Raw genomic sequence first — 21,646 nt, forward strand, 5'->3', positions numbered from 1 at the left:
GATTTTGTTCAAACAATATAAATATTGTTGAAATTTATTAAGTATATACTAAAAGGTAATAAAATGTGTAAAGCAAGAAATACTTGTCTTTCCTTTCATTTTTTACCTACAAAATCATTAAAAAAAACTATGATATAATAAGAATTAAGTTGTTCAAGTACCAATTAATGATTGACACTTTTTTCAAAAAAATTTATAATATAATTATGATATTTATTTTATTGAATCATTCATTTTTATAGAAATGATGTATGTCTATATGGATTTCAAATTGTAATTAATTAAAATAAAAATAAATTTTGAGATAGTATATATATTATGATATTTCTAAATTTACGATTTATTTTAACTTATATAGTATAATCAAAATGATTGTTTCAAATAAATTTTCACTTGTATCGCATGTTGTTTTACACTTAATTTTCAATACTAAAAAGTGCTACAATTGCAATTACTCCTAATCTTTAGCTCTAAAACAGGATAATTGCAATGTGTAGCACTTTTAAAAATAAATAATTGATTGTATGATAATACTTTAAAAAAATTATTAATATATCAAAGTTATCGATGATTAGTGAATCTAAGTTTTGCTATAGCTACATTTTCTTTTACTTTGTGTTATGTTAACTAATAATTTTATACTTCAAACATGCAACTGTCTCTTTCAAATATTAGAGCTTAGTGACAATTGCAAATATAATAATGAAATTTAAAATATTAGTATATATAAAAATATTTTAGAAATTATAAATATAACTAAATTTATCGAACGCTATTAATCTTTGTGACTTTTAAAAGGGTAATTATAATCGATAGCAATTTTTAGAATAATTATTAAGTATGTAGCAATATTTTTAAAAAATTGCAAATATAGTAAAGTCTATCGGTGATAGACTTCTATCATTGATAGACTCTTACGGTTTATCAGCGATGGACCAACATTTGCTATATAGTCTATCAGAGGTATATTCCTATCATTGATAGATTTTGACAGATTTTGCTATATTTGCAATTTTTTAAAAATTTTGCTATATACTTCATTATTTTGAATGTAATTGCTATATTTGCAACTATCCCTTTTTAAAAAATGGCGTACGGTGACTCCATTTGTAGGCCTTAGAATTACGTTAGGGCTTGTTAAAGGAAATGGGCTCAGATTTAGGCCCAAGAAATAAGGAGGCCCAACTAATGTAAGTAGCGTGATTTGCAAGGGACCGTTTCAGGTAATCGTTATAAAATTTGGAGCGAAATTGCTGGCAAAGGAATCGAGCCATTGCCTCATAGAAGAAGAATTGCGTTGAACTGGGACGCGGTTCCTATTGACTTCTTCTTCCATTCTCTCATTCTCTTGCATTTTTGCCGATCTCTATTTCTTTTTCCGTCACTATCAATTTCCATTCTCAATTTCTTTACCGATCGCTTTGCTTCAACAAACTGTCCGATTAATCGAAATCCATCTCACTGGCATTGGAGAAATAGTTTCTGTAACTGTCAAACAAACATTGATCCAAGTTGAGAGTTTTAGTTTTGATCTCATTTTTTGCGTATTGGAACGAGAGAGAGAGAGAGAGAGAGAGGCCGGGGGAGGCAAGGGCGGTGATGTCGTGGCTTAGAGCAGCGGTGATCAGGGCGGTGGAAGCAGGTGCCGGAGGGAAGGATAATATCACCCGCACTGTCCGTAACGTTGCCGGCACCGTCGTTTACCATGCAGGAAATGCTGTTGTGGAGGGCGCCAAGATCATTCAAGATCGCATTGTAATTTCATTCTCACTTTTCCTCTCAATTCTTAATGCGTCTGATGCCGTTTGGTTCTGTCAGTTGTTATCGTTGTGAATATTTGAACGTTTATTTCTAGGGCATGGAACCGTACGGTATTGTTCTCTGCTTCATGTGCAGCTTTGTTTGTATTACGTTACGTCTGTGGGCAATGTGCATAATGTGCATTACTAATTATCTTTTTGTATTCGCATTTGTTACTTGTTGCAATCTCTGCTTCTCAGACGAGTTAATTTAAAGTTTGATTTTTGAGGCAGGGACCGAGGAATATGCAGGGCTTCAAACAGACAGTAAAAAGGCTGGAAGAAATATCTGTTTCATCTAGAGGCATAGAAAGAGTTCAGTTATTGAGAAGGTGGCTAGTTGCGCTCAAAGAGGTGGATAGATTTTCACTAGGTTCAATCGAGGGTGGTAAAAATAGTCCGACAGATCAGCTTAATGAGGAAAATAAAGATTCTCCGAAAAAACCTACATTGGTGTGTATATCAATTAGTGTTCTGCTCCTGAACATTTTTGCATGCCTGATTTGATCGAAGAATTTATGGTTGTTTTTTTGTTCGTTTTCTCCCCCAGCATTGAATGTCATGAAATGCTGCTTGATATCTTACGCAGGTCTATTATGTGGACCCAGATATGGGAGGTGAGCTAAAAACTTTTCGTGATGTATTTCTCACAAGCCAAGCTCTAGAAGGCATTACGTTGTCTATGGTGAGTCGATTCAAGTGCATGACGACATCCATTTGTTTGCAAAACATTGGTATGCGAAAATATGCTAAGTTGTTCCAACTTCCAAATATATCAACATTCATTTACTTTGTCTCTGTTGGAAATATGTAATAATCTAACGAGCATGAAAGGCCTCGAGTTTGAACCTGATTTATTTTATATGTAATTTATTTGTATTTTACCCCCACCCGAGAATTGAGGGATCTCTTGTTCTTAACTACTTTTGTGGGTTTTGTTTTTGCTGATCATAGAGTTTAACCGCTGGTTAACTCTTTTCTATGACTCAGATTCTCGAAGAACCTAATGACGAAGAAGAATCACTACTTCTAGAAATTTATGGGTGAATATTCATTCTCAGTTAGGCCTTACGTGTTCTTTATGCCCTGCAGCTGATTTCAGTAATTCTTCTCACGTTACTTTTGCCGACAAGAAGAAATATTATTAGAAACTTCTATGCCTCACGATCATTTTCCCACTCATATCTTTAGATTTTAAGTTCCCTTTATCATGGGTATATTCAGGCTCTGTCTTTCAGGAGGAAAGGAAGTACGTCAAGCGGTAATGACGAGTGTACACAATTTGGCAAAAGCATTTTCAGAATACCAAGATGAAATATTGGTAATGTCATGAAGGCATGAATTAATTTCAGCATAAAATTAGCATGGGCAAAGCAGTCACTTCCGTCTGTCGCTGCCATTTTTAGGTAAAACGAGAAGAATTGCTCCAATATGTCCAAGATGCAATTGCTGGGCTGAAAATAAATGCTGATTTTGATAGGTGGTGAAAAAGCATATCTTTCATATCTTTCATTGGTTTTAATTAATTAGTTATTTGATAATTATGCATGCACGAACTTTTATGGACAGACTTACAACTGAACTAATTGAAATCTATATTACGTGGTGGGTGTTAGCTCTAATGAGACTTCCAAGTTTGTATGACAAAAAAGGGGAATGTCCATGGAGAAAGCAAGAATTAATGTCCTAAGAGAACATTCAATCAAACTTGATCATAAACCTGATCCTTATCTCACTTATAAATTTAGTGTCATTAAATTTATATTTGTTTTTGTCAATAGAGAAAACTACACACACGAAGTGCACACACGTAGGTTTTCTATTCTTTTATATGTGATAGAATAAAATCACTTTGTTTTTCTATGTAACCTCGAGCTTGTTATTATCCAGTGAAAAAAGGGATTTGCTATAGACAATTCACCATAAGAGAAAGTAACATCCCACTCTGAAAGGATTACAAAAGCTTCAGTTCACTGATGGTTTTATTAGACTGATTGACTAATTATAATTTCCAATTTCATATTAATGAAGCTTGTAAGTTTTTCTTTTGATGTTGCGTTCCTGGGTATATCATTTTGTATGATCAATTTGGTGGTGCCCTAGATGTATTCTATGTGAAGTTATAATGGTTTATTCCTATTTTTACTCTTATCTTTCTTTCTTTAACAAGAAGCAAAATGTTTCGTTAATGGTTGAAAAATTATAAAAGACTTCAAGAATTTAAGGTCTACAAAGTGTAGACATGAGAAAATAAAAAAAACTAAGCTCTTCCAACTAGATCGTATTTTTGGTAAAAAATAATTTTGGGTTATTCAGAAATGTTAAAAGATTAGGAATTTCATGAAGCCTTTTGTGGAATACCATGAAAACCTTGAAACTACAGTTAAGAATTTTCTTCAATAAAGTTGGTAATGGTATGTTATCAAGACTTTTCTCTGGCATGATTCTGTTAGACCCCCAATCAATTTCGTTTACAGTAGAAGGAATAAAAATAAATAAAAAAATAGTTAGTTAACACGTGTTAAATGTGGGTGGAGGGAGAGTCGGTGAGTGTTGTATATAAATAGGAGTTTGGGCGGGAAAAGAGGGAGAAAAATATGAGATAATTGAGGAAAAAGCAGCCGAAGAGAAGACATTAGCAGTGCTGCAAGTAGAGGAGGAACAGAAGGCTTATGCAGAGTTATCTATTAACTCTGTTGTTGGATTAAATGATCCTGAACAATGAAAGTCAGAGATAAGTTACAAGGAAGAGAACGTGATCATATTGATAGATTGTGGAGCTACTCACAATTTCATATCCGAGAAGTTGGTAAAATCTTTACAATTGCCAATTAGAGACACTGCTCATTATGGAGTTATTTTGGGATCGGGAACAGCAATACAAGGCAAGGGCGTATTTGAAGATGTAGAAATTCAATTAATGAATTGGAGTGTGAAAGAAGAGTTTCTGCCACTTGAGCTTGAAGGTGTGGATGTTATTTTGGGTATGCAATGGCTTCATTCTTTGGGAGTAACAGTAGTTGATTGGAAAAATTTAACCCTCACGTTTTCTGCCGAAGGAAAACAAATCTGTGTTAAGGGGGATCCTAGTCTTACAAAAGCTCGAATAAGTCTTAAGAGTATGTTTAAGACTTGGCTGGATCAAGATGAAGGGTATTTAATTGAATGTAGAGCAGTAGAAGTTTGTGAGGAACTTGAGCAGAGCAGTACAGAGATTGTTCAATCTGAATCTGGGCCGGTGCAATTGATGTTAAAGCAATTTGAAGATGTTTTCGAATGGCCTGGAAAGTTCCCACCTAGGAGAAAGATTGAGCATCAAATACATTTGAAGGAGGGTACTAATCCGATCAATGTAAGACCATATAGATATGGATATCAACAAAAGGCAGAAATGGAAAGATTGGTGGAAGAGATGCTATCATCAGGAGTTATTCGGCCAAGTAATAGCCCATTCTCGAGTCCAGTACTGTTGGTTAAAAAGAAAGACTGCAGCTGGCATTTTTGTGTCGATTACCGTGCAGTAAACAATTCTACGGTCCCTGATAAGTTTCCAATTCCCGTGGTAGAAGAGTTATTTGATGAATTGAACGGCGCATCCGTATTCTCAAAAATAGATCTCAAATCGGGGTATCATCAAATAAGAATGGTTGATGAAGACATTCCTAAAACGGCTTTTCGCACTCATGAGGGTCATTATGAGTTTCTTGTTATGCCGTTTGGATTAACTAATGCCCCGGCCACCTTTCAAGCTTTGATGAATACTATTTTCAAACCGTATTTAAGAAAGTTTGTTTTGGTATTCTTCGATGATATCTTAATTTACAGCAAAGATGAGAGAGATCATGTCGAGCATATTGAAAAGGTCTTTCTAACATTGAGAAGACATGCTTTGTTTGCTAATAAGAAAAAGTGTAGTTTTGCTCAGCAAAAGATTGAATATTTGGGACATGTCATATCAGGGGAAGGAGTAGAAGTTGATCCTGATAAAATCAAAGCAATTGCTGACTGGCCATGTCCAACAAACGTAAGAGAAGTTCGGGGTTTCCTTGGTTTAACGGGCTACTATAGGAGATTTGTTCAACATTATGGCTCCATAGCTGCTCCTTTGACCCAACTACTTAAGAAGGGTGGATTTAAATGGAATGAAGAGGTTGAGGAAGTGTTCTTGAAGTTAAAAACTGCAATGTTAACTGTACCGGTATTGGCATTACCCACCTTTGACCATCCTTTTGAAATTGAAACAGATGCTTTTGGCTATGGAGTGGGGGCAGTGTTAGTTCAGTCTAAAAGGCCTATTGCTTTCTATAGTCATACTTTATCAATGAGGGATAGAGCTCGGCCAGTGTACGAACGTGAGTTGATGGTTGTTGTACTGTCTGTACAAAGATGGAGGCCTTATTTGCTGGGAACGAAGTTTGTTGTAAAAACAGATCAAAAGTCATTTAAACTTCTATTGGAGCAGAGAGTTGTTCAACCACAGTATCAAAAATGGGTATCTAAACTGTTAGGGTATTCATTTGAAGTGGTATATAAACCGGGTCTGGAAAATAAGGCAGCTGATGCCTTGTCGAGAAAATCCCCAGATATTCAGTTGAGTGTTATTTCAGCTCCATATTTGGTTGATTTGAAAATTATAAAAGAGGAAGTAGGGAGGGATGAGAAATTACAGAAAGTCATAACCACTTTGTGTGAAGATGGAGGAGCACAGGACAGCAAATATTCGCTGAAGAATGGCTTTCTGCATTATAAAAATCGGTTGGTTATTTCTAAAACTTCATCTTTAATCCCAGTAATGTTGAATACTTTTCATGATTCAGTGGTGGGAGGACATTCTTGTTTTCTAAGAACATATAAACGGATAGCAAGTGAGCTGTATTGGGAGGGAATGAAGTCTGACGTTAAAAAACATTGTGAAGCATGTTTGATTTGTCAGTGTAATAAGAGCATGGCCTTATCACAAGCTGGGTTGTTAGTGCCACTGGAAATTCCCCATCAAGTTTGGAGTGATATTTCTATAGATTTCATTGATGGGTTACCTAAGGCGAAGGGTTGTGATGTGATACTAGTTGTTGTAGATCGGTTCAGCAAGTACAGTCATTTCCTAGCCTTAAAACATCCTTATACAGCCAAGTCAGTAGCGGATATTTTTGTGAAAGAAATAGTTCGACTACATGGTTTCCCTTCCTCCATTGTTTCTGACAGAGACAAGGTGTTTCTCAGCCATTTTTGGAATGAGTTATTTAGATTGGCGGGCACTAAACTTCGGAAAAGCACGGCGTATCATCCGCAGTCCGATGGACAAACGGAAGTAGTAAATAGAGGCTTGGAAACTTATCTTCGGTGCTTCTGTAATGAACAGCCAAGGGAATAGATTTTATGGCTGTCGTGGGTTGAGTTTTGGTATAATACCACTTATCAGAGAGCACTTGATATGTCCCCATTCCAAGCGGTGTATGGCCGTAAACCGCCAACTTTGTTATCGTACGGAGAGGGTGGCACATCGAATTCGTCCATCGATGAGCAGCTACGTGAGCGTGATATAGCATTAGCTGCTTTACGTGAACATCTGTTGATGGCACAGCAACAGATGAAAATGTATGCCGACCGTAAAGGACGACATGTTGAATTTAAGATTGGTGAATTGGTGTTGTTGAAAATTCGCCCTTATCGACAGGTTACTTTGTGAAGTAAAAGGAATGAAAAGCTGTCATCACGGAATTTTGGGCCTTACAAAATTCTGGAGAAAATTGGTGGGTAGCTTACAGATTGGAATTACCAGCTGGTGCTGTTATCCATCCTATCTTCCATGTCTCTCAATTGAAAAATTTTGTGGGTGATCAAACGGGGATATTGCCTACACTTCAGTATGTGACTGAAAAGTTTGAATGGCATTCTCAGCCTGAGGAAGTTCGGGAGTACAGGTTAGACAAATCTGGAAATTGGGAAGTATTAGTTGCTTGGCATGGCTTACCGGATTATGAAGCTTCTTGGGAAGACTATGATGAAATGAAGAAGCTTTATCCTAACCTTCACCTTGAGGACAAGGTGAATCTGAAAGGGGGGAGTAATGTTAGACCCCCAATCAATTTCATTTACAGTAGAAGGAATAAAAATAAATAAAAAAATAGTTAGTTAACACGTGTTAATTGTGTTAATTGGAATACGAGTTCTAACAGATTCATGTCAACCTTTTAGCAGCAAGATACCCAATAAATTTTTACCTTTCAAAGGAAAAAGATTTATTGGTCCTTGAGCCTTGTGAGGAGAGTAATAGCCCGTGGAAAGTATTCTGAAGAAGGCAAAGAGGGTTGGATTGAAAATTGTCGAAACAAAATAAGTTTGGTATTACAAATCGGGACCAAGAAATTCAATTCCAACATGGGTTTTGGATACATTACATTACAAACTCATTCCATTATGGTTCACCAAATACCCCCTAGAGGTTCTTCTTCAGTAGAGGGTCAAGATATCAAGAAAGCAACATGGGAGCCAAAAATTGTTATTCAGTTTCCAACTTTTACCCGCACAAGGACAAGGCTAATTGTGTGGGTATTGATAATCCTTGAATCCAGTTCTATTGATTTTTGCTGTGGGACTCTTAAGATGGATAAGTAAAATAGAGAGTGTCTGAAAATATTGATTTGGGAAGTTATGGGTATGAAGTTGCAGATAATCGTGGTCTTGAAGGTTGTTAATCACTAATGTGGGATAATCTTCTCTGTACTATTAGTCAATTAGTCGTTTGATCTTCTCTACATGTTTGTCAATTAGTTATGTATTTAATAACTATGTCAGGGATCAGGGAGAGGAGAGTTCTTTTCTGGATTATTTTGAGCATACAAGGGAGTGTTTTCAGACCTCTCAAATGTCTGAATTCCATTGTTGTGCTATTTTCAGACTATCGGTAAAAGTTTTCTTGTGATTGCACTAACTTATGGCTGACACCATAAATAGTGTAGAGGGCAACAAACCTTTTAATATATCATGTTATTTGATTAAATATATTGTGCAGATTTGCAAAATTCTCAATGGTGTTTCCATTGAGCAGATTTACACATAATTCTTCTAATCTCTTTTCAAACAAATTTATTTATTCTTCCAATTTCCTGCTCTCAGAATAGATGCTAAAGCATGTAGTTTGAAAGAAACACTTGATGAAAATCATGAGGAGCTGCCACTTTCGAGAGAAGACCAAGATAACACATCTGATGGTGAAACTAGAGCTTCTAAGGTGGTTATGAATTTATTTTATGTCTATAGACATAAATATGAACCATTTATTAAATGTGGTCATTTTTTTAGTTAACCATATTTGGTTATTTACTTAAACTTCAATGTTTTAGCAAGTACTTGTTCATCTTTATATTAATTGATTTCCATTTTTGAATTTTAAAAAAGTATAAATTACATTATATTTCATTGTGTAAATTACAGATTCTACAAGAAATACTTTCACAAGTTCAATTATGCTCTAAGTTGGAGGAGCTCCTACTAAAGAAGAAGCTTTTCAATGATGGGGATTCTCCACAGCTTCATGCTGAAAAGGTCTATTCCTCTCCCTGGCTATAGGGTTAACACAATGGGACAAAGGAACTAACTAATCTGATGGTTTGTTTAGTCAACTGGAGTTAGATTGCACATAACAAACTTCCATGCATGTTAGTCGCATCTCCCATTTTCTGTACTTGTATTTCTCAACTTCAATCTTAGGAACTCCATACACGGTGATTTCAACCTATATTTTTTAACTCTCATTTATACAATTTACTTATTGAACAAATTTCTTAATAGAGGTGTCGAGGATTTAGTCCTTAGGTGGTTATCTGACTGAGGTACCTGATGAATAAAGTAGAAATATTTGTGGCCTGCTGAAGAAGATTTACTTTACTCTCTTTTTTCAATCAAAATCTAGTCTTACACAGTTTTACATGTTCTGCAATGTTTATTTGTTTCTTCCCAGGAGAAAATTGATGTTGGAGTTGTAAAGTAGGTGCGTTTTTTATTTTATTTTATTTTATTTAAATAAGAACAAGATTCTATAAAGGTTATCAGCAGAAAATTGATGTGAAGGTTGGAGAGAATCATAAAATCTATTCCATTCATTGAAGATATATATGTATCTATGTATATATATACACAAATGTTAATCTAAGTAGGAGAAGGTAAAAAGACAATAAACTACAATATGATAAATATATTTACAATAGTGTTATAATACTAATATTAGCCCAGAAACACTACTAATGGAAGATTAGAGGTACACTCCAACAAGCAAAAACTATGTTTTTGGTCTTCATGTTCTTCAAGTCGGTAGTTGTTAAAAAAAGAGATGTTGGTAATGAAACAACTTCTAGTTCTTTTATTTATTGATGGATTGTTTGTTGATGCTTCTACCGGTAAGCAACCACAATCAGTTTATGTTGCAGGTTGAGAAACTGAGAATTTTATCGGAATCTTTGGCCAATTCCACCTTAAAAGCTGAAAAGCGTATTGTAGACCACAGGTTTAACATATTACTAATCCATATTTATGGCTTGCACGTATTTCTCTATTGTTGATTTCACGTTTGTTGCTCTTCTATGTGCATTATGCCATTTTAAATTTGACACTCCCATTACTTGTGGAAGAATACAAAAGTTGAGGACAAGAGACCCTCTTTCCAAGTGAAGGAGTTAAAATATCACTCTCATTGGCTAAGATACAGATGACAGAAGTTACAATATCATTTACTACGAGAGCACCAAAGAGATACCAGAGCTTTCAGAATTTTCTCCAAAATCATCATTTTTTCTGTAGAAATATTGGAAAGTTCTACTTTTTTCTAAGCAAAGTCTCTAACTTAAACCTTTAATTACATTGATTGCAAGGATTTTTTCCTCTCTCAGGAGTGACCACAAGGAACTTGATCTCTTCTTAGTCTTTGGGTATTGTGGATTAGTAAGAAAAACATTAAGATATGTTCTGAATATTTGTACTATTAAACGCCATCACTTGCAGAGGAGGGCTAATAAAAGTATGTTCCATCCAATTGCACAAAACATGGGGAAATCTGGAGAAGTTATAGGAAGTTGTCAAAAAATTGACAACTCACACAAAATTACCCAATTTTTTCCAAACCTGTTTTACAAGAAGGTAACATATTGTGGATGAATGCTACATTTTTTGGAATTTGGGCCAAGATATTAATGATCATTCATAGGGAAAAAATGCGGAGGAAAAGAGGGATCCCAAAATAAAACTTTACATTATTTACCCTTGATGTTAATCCCTTTCATTTCCCTGAACCATTAATTTTTTTTAACAAAGAAACAAAACTTTTCGTCGTCAATCGTAATCAAAAGAGACTAACGCTAAAAAAAATATACTCTCACAGGTGTTTGATTATGTATAAATGTCTTCTCATGGTTTGGCATCTATGATGATCAGTTGATAGGCAGGTGACCATTATGGTTTTTGTTTGATAGTATGGGATTTCATCTTGAAACTAATTGGCAATGAGAGGAATAGCTCATCTATCTTATAAGGAGTGTGAGTCTCCTTGGTTTTTTCAATGTGGGACTCTCAACATGCCCCCTCAAGATGGTGCCTCTTTGAGTTCACCTATTTTAGACTGGATACCGGTTTGGGTTTAATTGGCTTTGATACCATACTAAACCATCAATTCCTCAAAATCCTAAGTTGGTGGTTGAAGAAAAATTTAATTATATATCACCAACACTCTCCCTCACTTGTGGGCTTGAAATATTTAAGAGGCCCAACAAGTGGAAATTAATTTTAATTGGGGAGAAAACGACAATGCATGGGCTTGAACACAGGACTTTCCTGGACCACCTGCTCTGGTACCATGTTTGATAGTATGGGGTTTCATCTTGAAACCAATTGACAATGAGAGGAGTAGCCCATCTAACTTATAAGGAGTGAGTCTCCTTGGTTTTTCCAACGTGGGACTCTTAACATCTCAACAGTTTTTAACGCAAAAAACAAAGCACCAAAGTGAAAACAAAAGAATATTATCTGCCTCTAATCAGTAAATCTATAACCTTTAACTTTTGTTGTAATAAAATATTAAGCTGTCACAAAGATCTCAATTGTTATTTCAACTTTTCAAGTCATATCATAAAAGGATGAGAGAATATAAAGCTGGTACGTAATACTTGTCTTGTGACAGCATCATATAAGTATACGGAGCCACGGAGGTAATTGTGTTGATAAGGAGGAGGGTGTCTTAAAGTGCAAATTTACCTCTGGCTCTCTTGTTGAATGTTTTTCTTTTTTTTTTTTTTACCTTTTCTGCATGCCATTAGCAGAGAGCAGAAGGAGGAGGCACTCAACTTTCGGGTAGCTAAGTCCAAGGAAATGGTCCAAGCTGAGAAGGTAATCTTTGATAGTTATCACTTGGAGATGTTAATTAATCCAACAGAAAATATTAGGTTAGTGTGTATGGTATGCTTTAGATAGCTTGCTATCCAATTTTTGGGTTTGTCAATTTCATGGCGCTTCTTGCTGTGCCAATTTTCTACCCGTTTACTCTTCCTCAGTAAAGAATTCGTTTAATTATCAATTGAAGGTAAATTATATTGTTTAAAACTTCACCTTTCCACCCAACTAAGAGATGTTGATTGTGGGGGGAGAATAATGAGATAATCTGTATATTGTCGTTAATTAGTTAGTTGTTAATTTAGATTAAGTAGTGTTTAATTAGTTAATTGTCATATTTAGTTGTATGGCTATAAGTAACTACTTTTTCTTTAATAGAACTGTAGTTCTTTGAAAGTGTTCTCTCAACTTTAAAGATGAATTTCTCTTCTTTCACTATGGGTTTGGCCTTAATACCTTCAACCCACCACATCGTAGCTTCAGTGAAGTATGGCAGTGGGATTTTCTGTGGTGTTTTTAAAATTTTACATACTTGGTTGATTCAGAAGGTGTTTCATTTAAAGGTTTGGAATAGTTTGTATTCTTTGAATATCTCCTTTGGAAGATCTATAATAGATCAGGAAATTGATTCCAGTCCATCAACATATCAAATTTTAGAAAAACAGTTGATTCACTATTGTTTTAATTATGCTACACTTGTATCAATTGTTTTTAAATATGAAAACGATTTTTTAATATAAATATGATGTGCTTGTAGCCAAAATATTATTTCGTAATTCTAGTCTTCTAATAATTATTATAGAGTGGAGTGGGGTTGGCTGTTATTTTTCTTTCGATCAATATATCTCAGTTTCTTGTAAAAGAAATAAGTATAATCTTGTTATATGAAATTTTTTTTGTAGATACTTCAGAATATTACGATTCCTATTCAAATTTTCCAATTTATGATGATGAGAAATGTTTCCAAGAGGAATTATGGGGTTATATTACTCTTGTGACTTCTAGTTAGGCTCCTCCCCTCTTCGCTTCTTTCACTTTTAGTATATTTTATTTATCTCAATGAAATTTGTATGTCACATAAAATTTCTATTTGTATTTAACAACAGCTTAGTTGCATGCTTGGATTACAAGTACTTCCTATCATGGTTGTGTTAGTGAAATCCATTTCATTACTTATTGTAGTCAAACTTCATGGTACAGGAATTGACAGATGATATTGGAGAACTTGAAAACCAAAAGGATCGACTGGAGGCTGAATTGAAAAAGGTTGGGTTTCTTTTTCTGCCCTGTTCAGCAGGCTCTATCTTGTGTGTTGAACTTCTTTCGTTTATCTATTGCTCACGCTTTCCCTCTCTTACCAATCTAGTTGCTTACACCTCTGATGATTAGTTGTGCTTTTATTTATTTATTTATTTTCCATATTTTTCTAATGAGAAGTTGGTATACGCTTCATGGTTACTTTAGTGTGTTCCTTTATGTTTCGACTGTCAAAAAAAAAAAAAAAAAACTGAGTCTTCTTCCTCATTAAGATACTAACTCCAGTACAGTCACCAACAGGAACTTTAAATGGGTGAGCAAACTAGTAAAAACCAAGACTATTGTTATATAGATCTTCATTATGCGTTCAAAGTTCCCCTTCTGTTTCTGTCTATTGAAATCTTCTCTTTCAATGCAACTAGTTAGTAGGGTGATGATGGGGTTAAAACCAGAAATGAGCTTTTCATTAAAAGTGGCAAGACCTAGAAAAGTTTCAGACTTGCAGTTTCCCATTCATTGATAGAAATTATAAATATTTTGTAGTTGCAGAGCGAGGCAGTAAAGATTATTGGGTGGAGGGAAATATTGGAAAAAAGCCATGAAAAAGCCTTTTCCCTTCTTGTCCTCGACTGTGGTCGATGCTTTAAGTTGACTCATGTTAAAGCGAGTGGAGGGAAATATTAGTGAACCTTTTAGGGAACGTTTCAATGAGGTTGCCTTGTCACACCTTCAGTTTGCCATCATTACGATGTTGTTCTGATCTGGTAACGAGGCTTCCTTCTTAAACCTTATGATTCTGGTGGGATTGTTTGAGATGATGTTTGGGCTAAAAATTAACACGAGCAAGTGCCAGGTCTTGGGTATTAACTGTGATCAGGGTAAGCTCAATAGATGGGCTACTGTGGTTGGTTGTGACGTAAATTCCCTTTCTACTCCTTGGTCTTCCTTACGGGATCCAGTTTCTGAGAAGATTCGTAAAAGGTTAGCTTCTGGGAAGAAAGATGGTTGATTAACTTTGATTAGATCTATGCTTAGTGGTATTCTCGTTTACTACTTTTCCTTATTTAAAGCTCCTAGCTTTGTCTGCAAAAGTATCAAAAAGCTTATGAGAATTTTTCTTTGGGAAAGGATGAATAGGGGGAAGGGATCTCATTTGGTCAGCTGGCAAAGGATCATTGTGAGCAAGTATGGTATCACTCCATTTGAGTGGGTGGCTAAAGGGGTTAAAGGCACGCATCGGACTCCTAGAAGGATATCTCGCTTGAGTCCCCTTATTTCTCTCCTTAGGTTTAGATGCATTGTAGGGGATGGCAAGGAGCCGTTTTCTTTTGTAAGATCAGTGGGTTGGGGATAGCCCTGAAAACAACAAGCCTCTTTAAGGGATAATAAATGAAACTAAAGCTTAAAGTACAATTATACTAAGAGCAAAAGGAACCAAGGGAAAATACAGGTTAAAACTAAAACAAAGACTATACTTGGACAACATAAATATGATGGCAACCTAAAATCAATCCCAAACAAAAAAAAAACAATGAGCTAATCAAAGCCACTCAAAGACAATACATCACTAGAAAGTTAAATACAAAGCAAAACTTAAACGCTCTTTTCAATCGAGTCTAAATTCTTGCACTCTCAATTCTTCAAGATGAAAGGAGGAAGGGCAAGAAGAAGAAACCACCTGCTTCAAAGCTATCTTGCCAATGCAATCCGATGCACAGATGAACTCGAAGAAATCTTGCAACCCACAACATCTGGTTCGAGAAGAAATAGGACCCGATAAACAGAAAAATTTTAATTGCATGTTCCCAAAAGGTATCCCTGGTAGGTGCTTTCCTTTGGCAAGCTAGAAATCGAAGACCAACACAAAAACCATTATTAAGCTAGTGACAACAATCAGTGAGACTTTACTCGATCACCGACGTGAAGAAAAATCATGGAAAGACAAAAGTTTAGCTGGGGAAACTAGATTCAGTGGCAGAAGAATCAAAACTAAAATAAGTCCACCATCGGCGACTATTGACTTTAGATGATCTGGGATTTTGCAAGATTGGGGATGAGAGCCCGTAGCAGAGGGACTTTCTTCAATTTTTGATTCTTCGTCGTATTGAAACAGGGGATAATCCCCTTTGCTCTGTGTATCCTTATCTTTATCATTTTTCCTACTTTGGGATTGTCAGTATGTGAGGTTTGTGTGGTCTTGTTTCCTTCAGGAGTTTGATTTTCAAATTGCCGGTTAGAGAAAGATTTGTGCTATGGTCGTGGAGTTCCTCTTACATCTGTCTTTCAGAGAGAGAGGTCGGTTTTTATGGCTTGCCAAGGTGTGCACTGTGATGTGGGATATTTGAGGTGAGAGGAACAAGAGAGTTTTTTGATGTTTAGAGAAGCCCCTTTGATGTTTGGTCCCTGGTGAGGTTCCATCTCATTGGGCATGTTTTGGGAATTCTTTTTTTTTTGTAGTTATTCTCTCGGAAACATTTCATTGAGTTGGAAGCCTTTCTTGTAGAAGGCTTGTTTTTCTTGTAGAAGGCTTGTTTTATGGTGGGCTTTGTGTTTTTTTCTATGCCCTTGTATTGTTTCATTCTTTCACGATGAAAGTTGTTTGTTTATATCAAAAAAAGAAGGGAAAAAAAACATCTATACCAAAAACATAAATGAGTAGTTGCAATTTTGAAGTCAAACATATTCTGGTTAGTAATACTCGTCTCAGATTGGTCAAATATCTCTCCCTTCTTTTGTTATACTCTGAAATATCATCAAAACAAGCCACTCTTTGAAGTGAGGCTCCAGTCTCCACTAACTGATTCCATAGCCGTAGAGATGTACAAGGTGCATTCAATAAATTGCTATGGAAAGCCAAAACCATTCTGCTTCTAGGCTCCTATTAATGAAAAAGTTGATAAGAGACTTTGAACATGGAAAACGTCACATACCCAAAATGGAGGAAGACACTGTCATACAGGCCACTTTGACCAAGCTACCCACTTATTATATTTCATTTCATTATTGGCATAACAAACAAAATGGTTGGTCAACTTGAAACGCTTTACAGAATCTTCCTTTGGAAGAGTGGATAAGAGAAGAAAGGTTACCACCTTGTAAATTGGGAGATTGTAAAACGTTACGTAAAAAATGCTGGTCAAGGTCACTGATACCAAATTAAAGAGTCTTTCAGTTTGCTATTCAAATGGCGATATTTTCAAATTGAGGAAAAAGCCATATGGAGGAGAGTGATCATCGCTAAAAATGGAGCCAATCTTATGGAAGGAGGTTGGGCACTTACTCTTTGCACACACGAGAGGACCGTGGAAATCCGTTGATAAACAAAAAGACCTCTTCCATAATTATCGTGGTCGGGAACTGGGTAATGGAGGCAAAACATCTTTCTGAAATGATTCATGGATTGGCAGGAATTCTCTTGAAGAATTATACTCAGGCCTTTATGCATTATTTCTTAAGAAAAATGCATCCATTTCTAACCTTCCATTATCCAATGAATCATCTTGGAACCTCTCCCTCATACTGAAAGATGAGATTTTGGAATGAACATCTTTGTCAACACTTATTGAGGCCTTTTTATCTACTGTTCGTGATCTTGCTGGTTATCAAAAAATGGTGGGGTTTTCTCTGCTAAATCTCTTGCAAAAGAGTTGGTATCTGGAAAGTTGAGGACTTTTGATGGTTTTTGTGCACATATTTGGAGGGGTACCTATCCTAAAAAAATCAGTTCTTCCTGCAGTTATTTGAGAATCAACAATCAAGATGTCCTTAGAAGAAATTCCTTGGATTTACTCATTTGGTGTAAATTAACTCACTCTTTTTGTGATTACAATCTTACTTCTCTTATTTCATAATGAGATTCCATTTTATTATCCCGCACGGCTCTAGTAATTTCATTCTGTCAAAGTTAATAAAAGAATTAACATTAATTTCTTGCTTAACTCTTTGTGGAGATCTGCATTTTGGATCGTGGAAGAGCATTTCATGTTCCTATCACGTTTCTTCTTGTTGGGCCATCATGGAGATGATCCTTCTTTTGTTCCCTTTAACTTGATATTATATCAAACCTTGTTAAACACCTAGAATCTTGGTGTGACTTTGTTAAATTGTCTCTCGTCTTCTGGGATACTGCTACAGAGCCACACCAAGATTTCGGGCCTTCTATTGGTGGTTCTATCTAAATGAAAGTTTAGGGCATCGTGAGAGCTTGATTAACTGGTTTCTCATTTTCTTAGTTGAACTAAATCTGTCGTCATGAAATTCACGACTGGTTTGGCTCAACAATTGCCAGCACTATTTTGAGAGCCTTCATTTGTAAGAGCTGCTACAATCGCCTATGTGCTATAGAAATCTTTGCTTTGTTCTATTGCCTAGATTCACAAGTGCAGAGTCTTGTGTTCACTTTTTTGAGCTCTTGGCTTTCATGTTTGTGCATTCTACTTTATTCATTTCATTGAACGTCTTCCCTTGCTCGTGCAAATTTGTTGGCAATTCATTTTTTGCTTGTCTTTTTTCCTCTTAATTTGCAGTCACACTTGCACGTTGCTAGTGTGAGACAAATGCTTCGTGAATCTTTTTACTTCTTTTTCTATTTGAAGATGATACTTGAGTTGTGAATCCTTCCTGTTTTCTTTTCTTGCAGCTTTTTCATTATTTTTGACAATCTCAAGTTACCTAATCTTGATCTTTGATTTAAACCCTGGGACTTTCTTAATAACTCTATTCAGCCTATTACATATTCCTACTAATTATGAAAGATGCCAACAAGAAACAAAATTTCAGAGTAGTGCACAAAATTTCACTTTTTAGAATTACAGTTTATCCTTAGCGTTCCCTAGATTTTGTTTGGACTTAGCTGATAGTTGAACAATTCTATCGTGTGGGATAAAAAGTATCAGTTAGATTCTCAATTTCAAGATGTATGAAAGAGATGGCAGTTGTCACACCTCATTTAATCTTGATATATGGTCTTGCCACTTGATCAATACTTCTGGTGGTCGGTGAAAAGATTATATTAGTTTCTCAATTTGATGAAAGGCCATGAAATTCAATCAATTCTTTTCCCCAGTTATCTTGATGGTATTGGGAAAGTGAGAATCCAGATAAGAAATTCAAGGAAACCACTTTTGCCAAATTGGATTCTTTTGTATGGAAAATAGTGAAGATTTGGATTAAACTTCTTTTTATTGATCAGTGAGTTTTTTCTTTCCTTTTTTGGTTAAAAATAGTGAAGATTTGGATCATCTTTTCTCCTATTCATTTTTGCTCAGCTATTATGGTGGAAGATTTCTGAAGCCTCCAATTTTCACCTTGTTATCCTGAGAAGTATCCAGAACTTGATTATCAACTTCTCTGCAGCCAGATGAAGTAAGATTGGGGGGGACATCTCAGATGAATTTTGGTTCCAGTCCAGTAACCTTTAAATTATTATATTCTTTTATTTGATGACTGAGCTATGTACAAATATTTGGTTATCGCTGGGTTATAGATGTCCAATCACCTCTTTGGTTAACTTCATTCCATCAACATGAAAGGGAAATATTATTCCCTCTTAAATAAATAAAATAAATACAATGTAGAACTGGATTTTCATTGTCAGTACTCATTTTATCCAATACTCGGTGTGCAAAATTTTCTCTTCTTCTTTGGGGTTCAACCTTCACCATAACATTCGAACTCTGTTTTTGCTTATCAGTTCTGTGGGCACACTGTGTTTCAGGTCAACACTTTGCTCTCTGCTGCCCGGATGCGCCTTCATAATGCAAGAGAAGAAAGAGAGCACTTTGATGAAGCGAGTAACCAGATACTTGTGCACTTGAAGACAAAGGTAATCAAGAACTATTGGTTGTAACTTGTTCTTCTTGCAATAGTGTCAAATTGAAAGGGAAAAAAACAATAAAAATAGGATTCCTTTTCATTAGATTTTAACTTTCACCGATGATTTTCTTTGGTTATAGGAAGATGAGCTGTTCAAATCCGTTGCTTCATATAAAGTAGAAGCCGGTGCTGTAAATGCATGTAAAAACTTTTTAGAGCATACATGGAACCTCCAGATATCCCAAAGACAATTGAAGGAGGAGCATGTCGAGTATGTTACATTTTTTTGCCAAAAATATTATTCGAGTTGCGTTGCTTGTTTTGGAACCAAATAAATGGAATCGGCTACCATGTCTTTCCCTTTATTACTCTATTCTAGTCTGAGTAAATTGCTTGGCTTTTGTTTGTTCTCTTTTTCCAAGTGGTGAGCTGGAAAAATATGGAGATTATTTTGTGAAGTTGGTCATCAGCCTTCTCTCTTCTTACAAGGTACTAATTTAGGCTATCTAGTTCACTGATTTTATCTTCATCAGTTGCCACTCACTTCTTCTATGGTTTGTGGTTTACTGTGTTGAGTTTTCTGAACTGTCGTGCACATTGGCCCATCTATTCTCTTTAGGGAAAATTGGAGCCCGCACTTTCTTGCATCAGAAAACTTGAGGAGAACTTGAGTTCGATGAAAGAGTATGTTTCTTCTAAAAAATATCTTATTCTTACGAAAATAATCTTGATATAATTAACCGGGCTGCTAAGACTTACTTTCTTCAGGTCAGATGTCTCACCCGATATAGATGATAGAAGTTTAAATGTCCATAAACAACGAAGAAAGCTTGAAGAGGAATACTTGGATATGGAATCCAAGGTATATCGGTAATTGTGATATTTATGAATGCTTGTAAGGTGTTAGTTTCGTCCATTGTACTTCAAAACAATGTTGTATTTGCCACTCACAATCTTTAATTTGTTGCTAGTGTTTAGTTTTTAGTCTTTCAATTGTGCTCTTTGTTGTATTATCTAATCAATTTTGTGGTCTGTCTGTTTCCTTGCTTTTCTTAACTGGCCAGTTTGTTTCCACCTTAAGCACTGTGGATACAGTAAGAATGCAATTCTATGAAACAAAAGGAGTTGTCAGGTACTAAAACTCTGTTGACTAGGCAAGAAAATAGGATGCCATTCGTTGTCAATTTTTTCCATTTTTATCACCCCTTGACTACTAATTTACAAACACAATGGACACTCTTGATCCAGGAATCTTGACGAGAAGGTACAAGAGACATTTGATGCGCTTGAAAAAATAAAACAAGAATTTGAATCCATCAAGAGACCAAAATTGATGATTGAAACCGTTAGGCGAAAACCAGAGTTACCCATCAATGAAAAGCCACATATAGAAAATTCAAATCCAAGTTTCACATCGGAACAAACTGCCAAAGTTCGAAAACTAAATTTCGAAGAAATCGACGAATCATTAGCAAAACAAACAAAGAATTTCAGCATGGAAGCAGAAATGGCAAAACTAGATTCGGATGGAAGGAGTAGATACAATTGACTCAAATGAGGAGATAAATGACTGGGAATTTGATGAACTTGGAAGAGACTACGAGACAACATCCAACCACCAAAAAAGATAAAACTTCCATCCTGGTATGTCAATGTTTAATTAATGTTTATAATTCAATTCTTTAAAAATTGCAAGAAAAAGAACTATGCATTATTAAAATTATTATGATGGACCTGAGATAGAAAAATGCTATTATTTACATGAAAGATTCCTGAAGCAATAATACAAGTGAAAATTTTTCTTATGGATGAAATTTTGTATGTACAAGTACACTACCACGAAACAATCATTAAATATATATATATATATATATATATATATATATATATATATATATATATATATATATATATATATATAAAGTTTATATTTTAATTTATTTGCATGGAGCATCCTGTGTATGTATAGTGTAGATCATGTAGTGTGTGTGTGTGTGTTTATGGTGAAAATGGAAGAATGATTTAAGGTGGGTAGAGTGGTCCAGTTGTGGTTTGTACTATTTGGAGGAGATGCAGTTTTGGTGTACACCACACACACAAAAGAGGGGATATATTTGGAGGGGTAGTAGCCACGGGGAGTAGGAGCCTTTTAAATCTTATTACACTGAATAATCATAATCATCATCGTCATGTATTATTACATGTGGAGGCTCATCACTTCATATAACTAATAACAACGAACAACCTGTGCCCAATTGTGTTCAAACAGACCCACCTTCCTATTTGCTTATCACGTGACACCACCTCATCCAATTATGCCCCTTTTCCTCTCACTCTTTCAATTCATTTGTTATTAGGTCTTAAATACCGAGACCTAATACCGTACTCCTGAGTTTGTT

General features: G+C 35.4%; 1 protein-coding gene across 1 annotated transcript; it reads left to right on the plus strand.

The window, feature by feature from the left end:
* Positions 1-1,283: 1,283 nt before the first annotated feature.
* Positions 1,284-21,061, plus strand: LOC103489834 (uncharacterized). The gene is made up of 18 exons (XM_008449155.3): positions 1,284-1,755; positions 2,034-2,252; positions 2,389-2,484; positions 2,790-2,842; positions 3,024-3,120; positions 3,206-3,279; positions 8,916-9,030; positions 9,234-9,344; positions 10,226-10,302; positions 12,107-12,173; positions 13,377-13,442; positions 19,150-19,257; positions 19,388-19,518; positions 19,670-19,736; positions 19,867-19,931; positions 20,016-20,109; positions 20,312-20,379; positions 20,496-21,061. The coding sequence occupies exons 1-18, from the start codon at positions 1,600-1,602 to the stop codon at positions 20,794-20,796; spliced, it is 1,965 nt and encodes a 654-aa protein (XP_008447377.2). The 5' UTR covers positions 1,284-1,599; the 3' UTR covers positions 20,797-21,061.
* Positions 21,062-21,646: the final 585 nt, after the last annotated feature.

Source organism: Cucumis melo, chromosome 8 (assembly GCF_025177605.1).
Source record: "Cucumis melo cultivar AY chromosome 8, USDA_Cmelo_AY_1.0, whole genome shotgun sequence".
Classification (NCBI taxonomy): Eukaryota; Viridiplantae; Streptophyta; class Magnoliopsida; order Cucurbitales; family Cucurbitaceae; genus Cucumis; species Cucumis melo.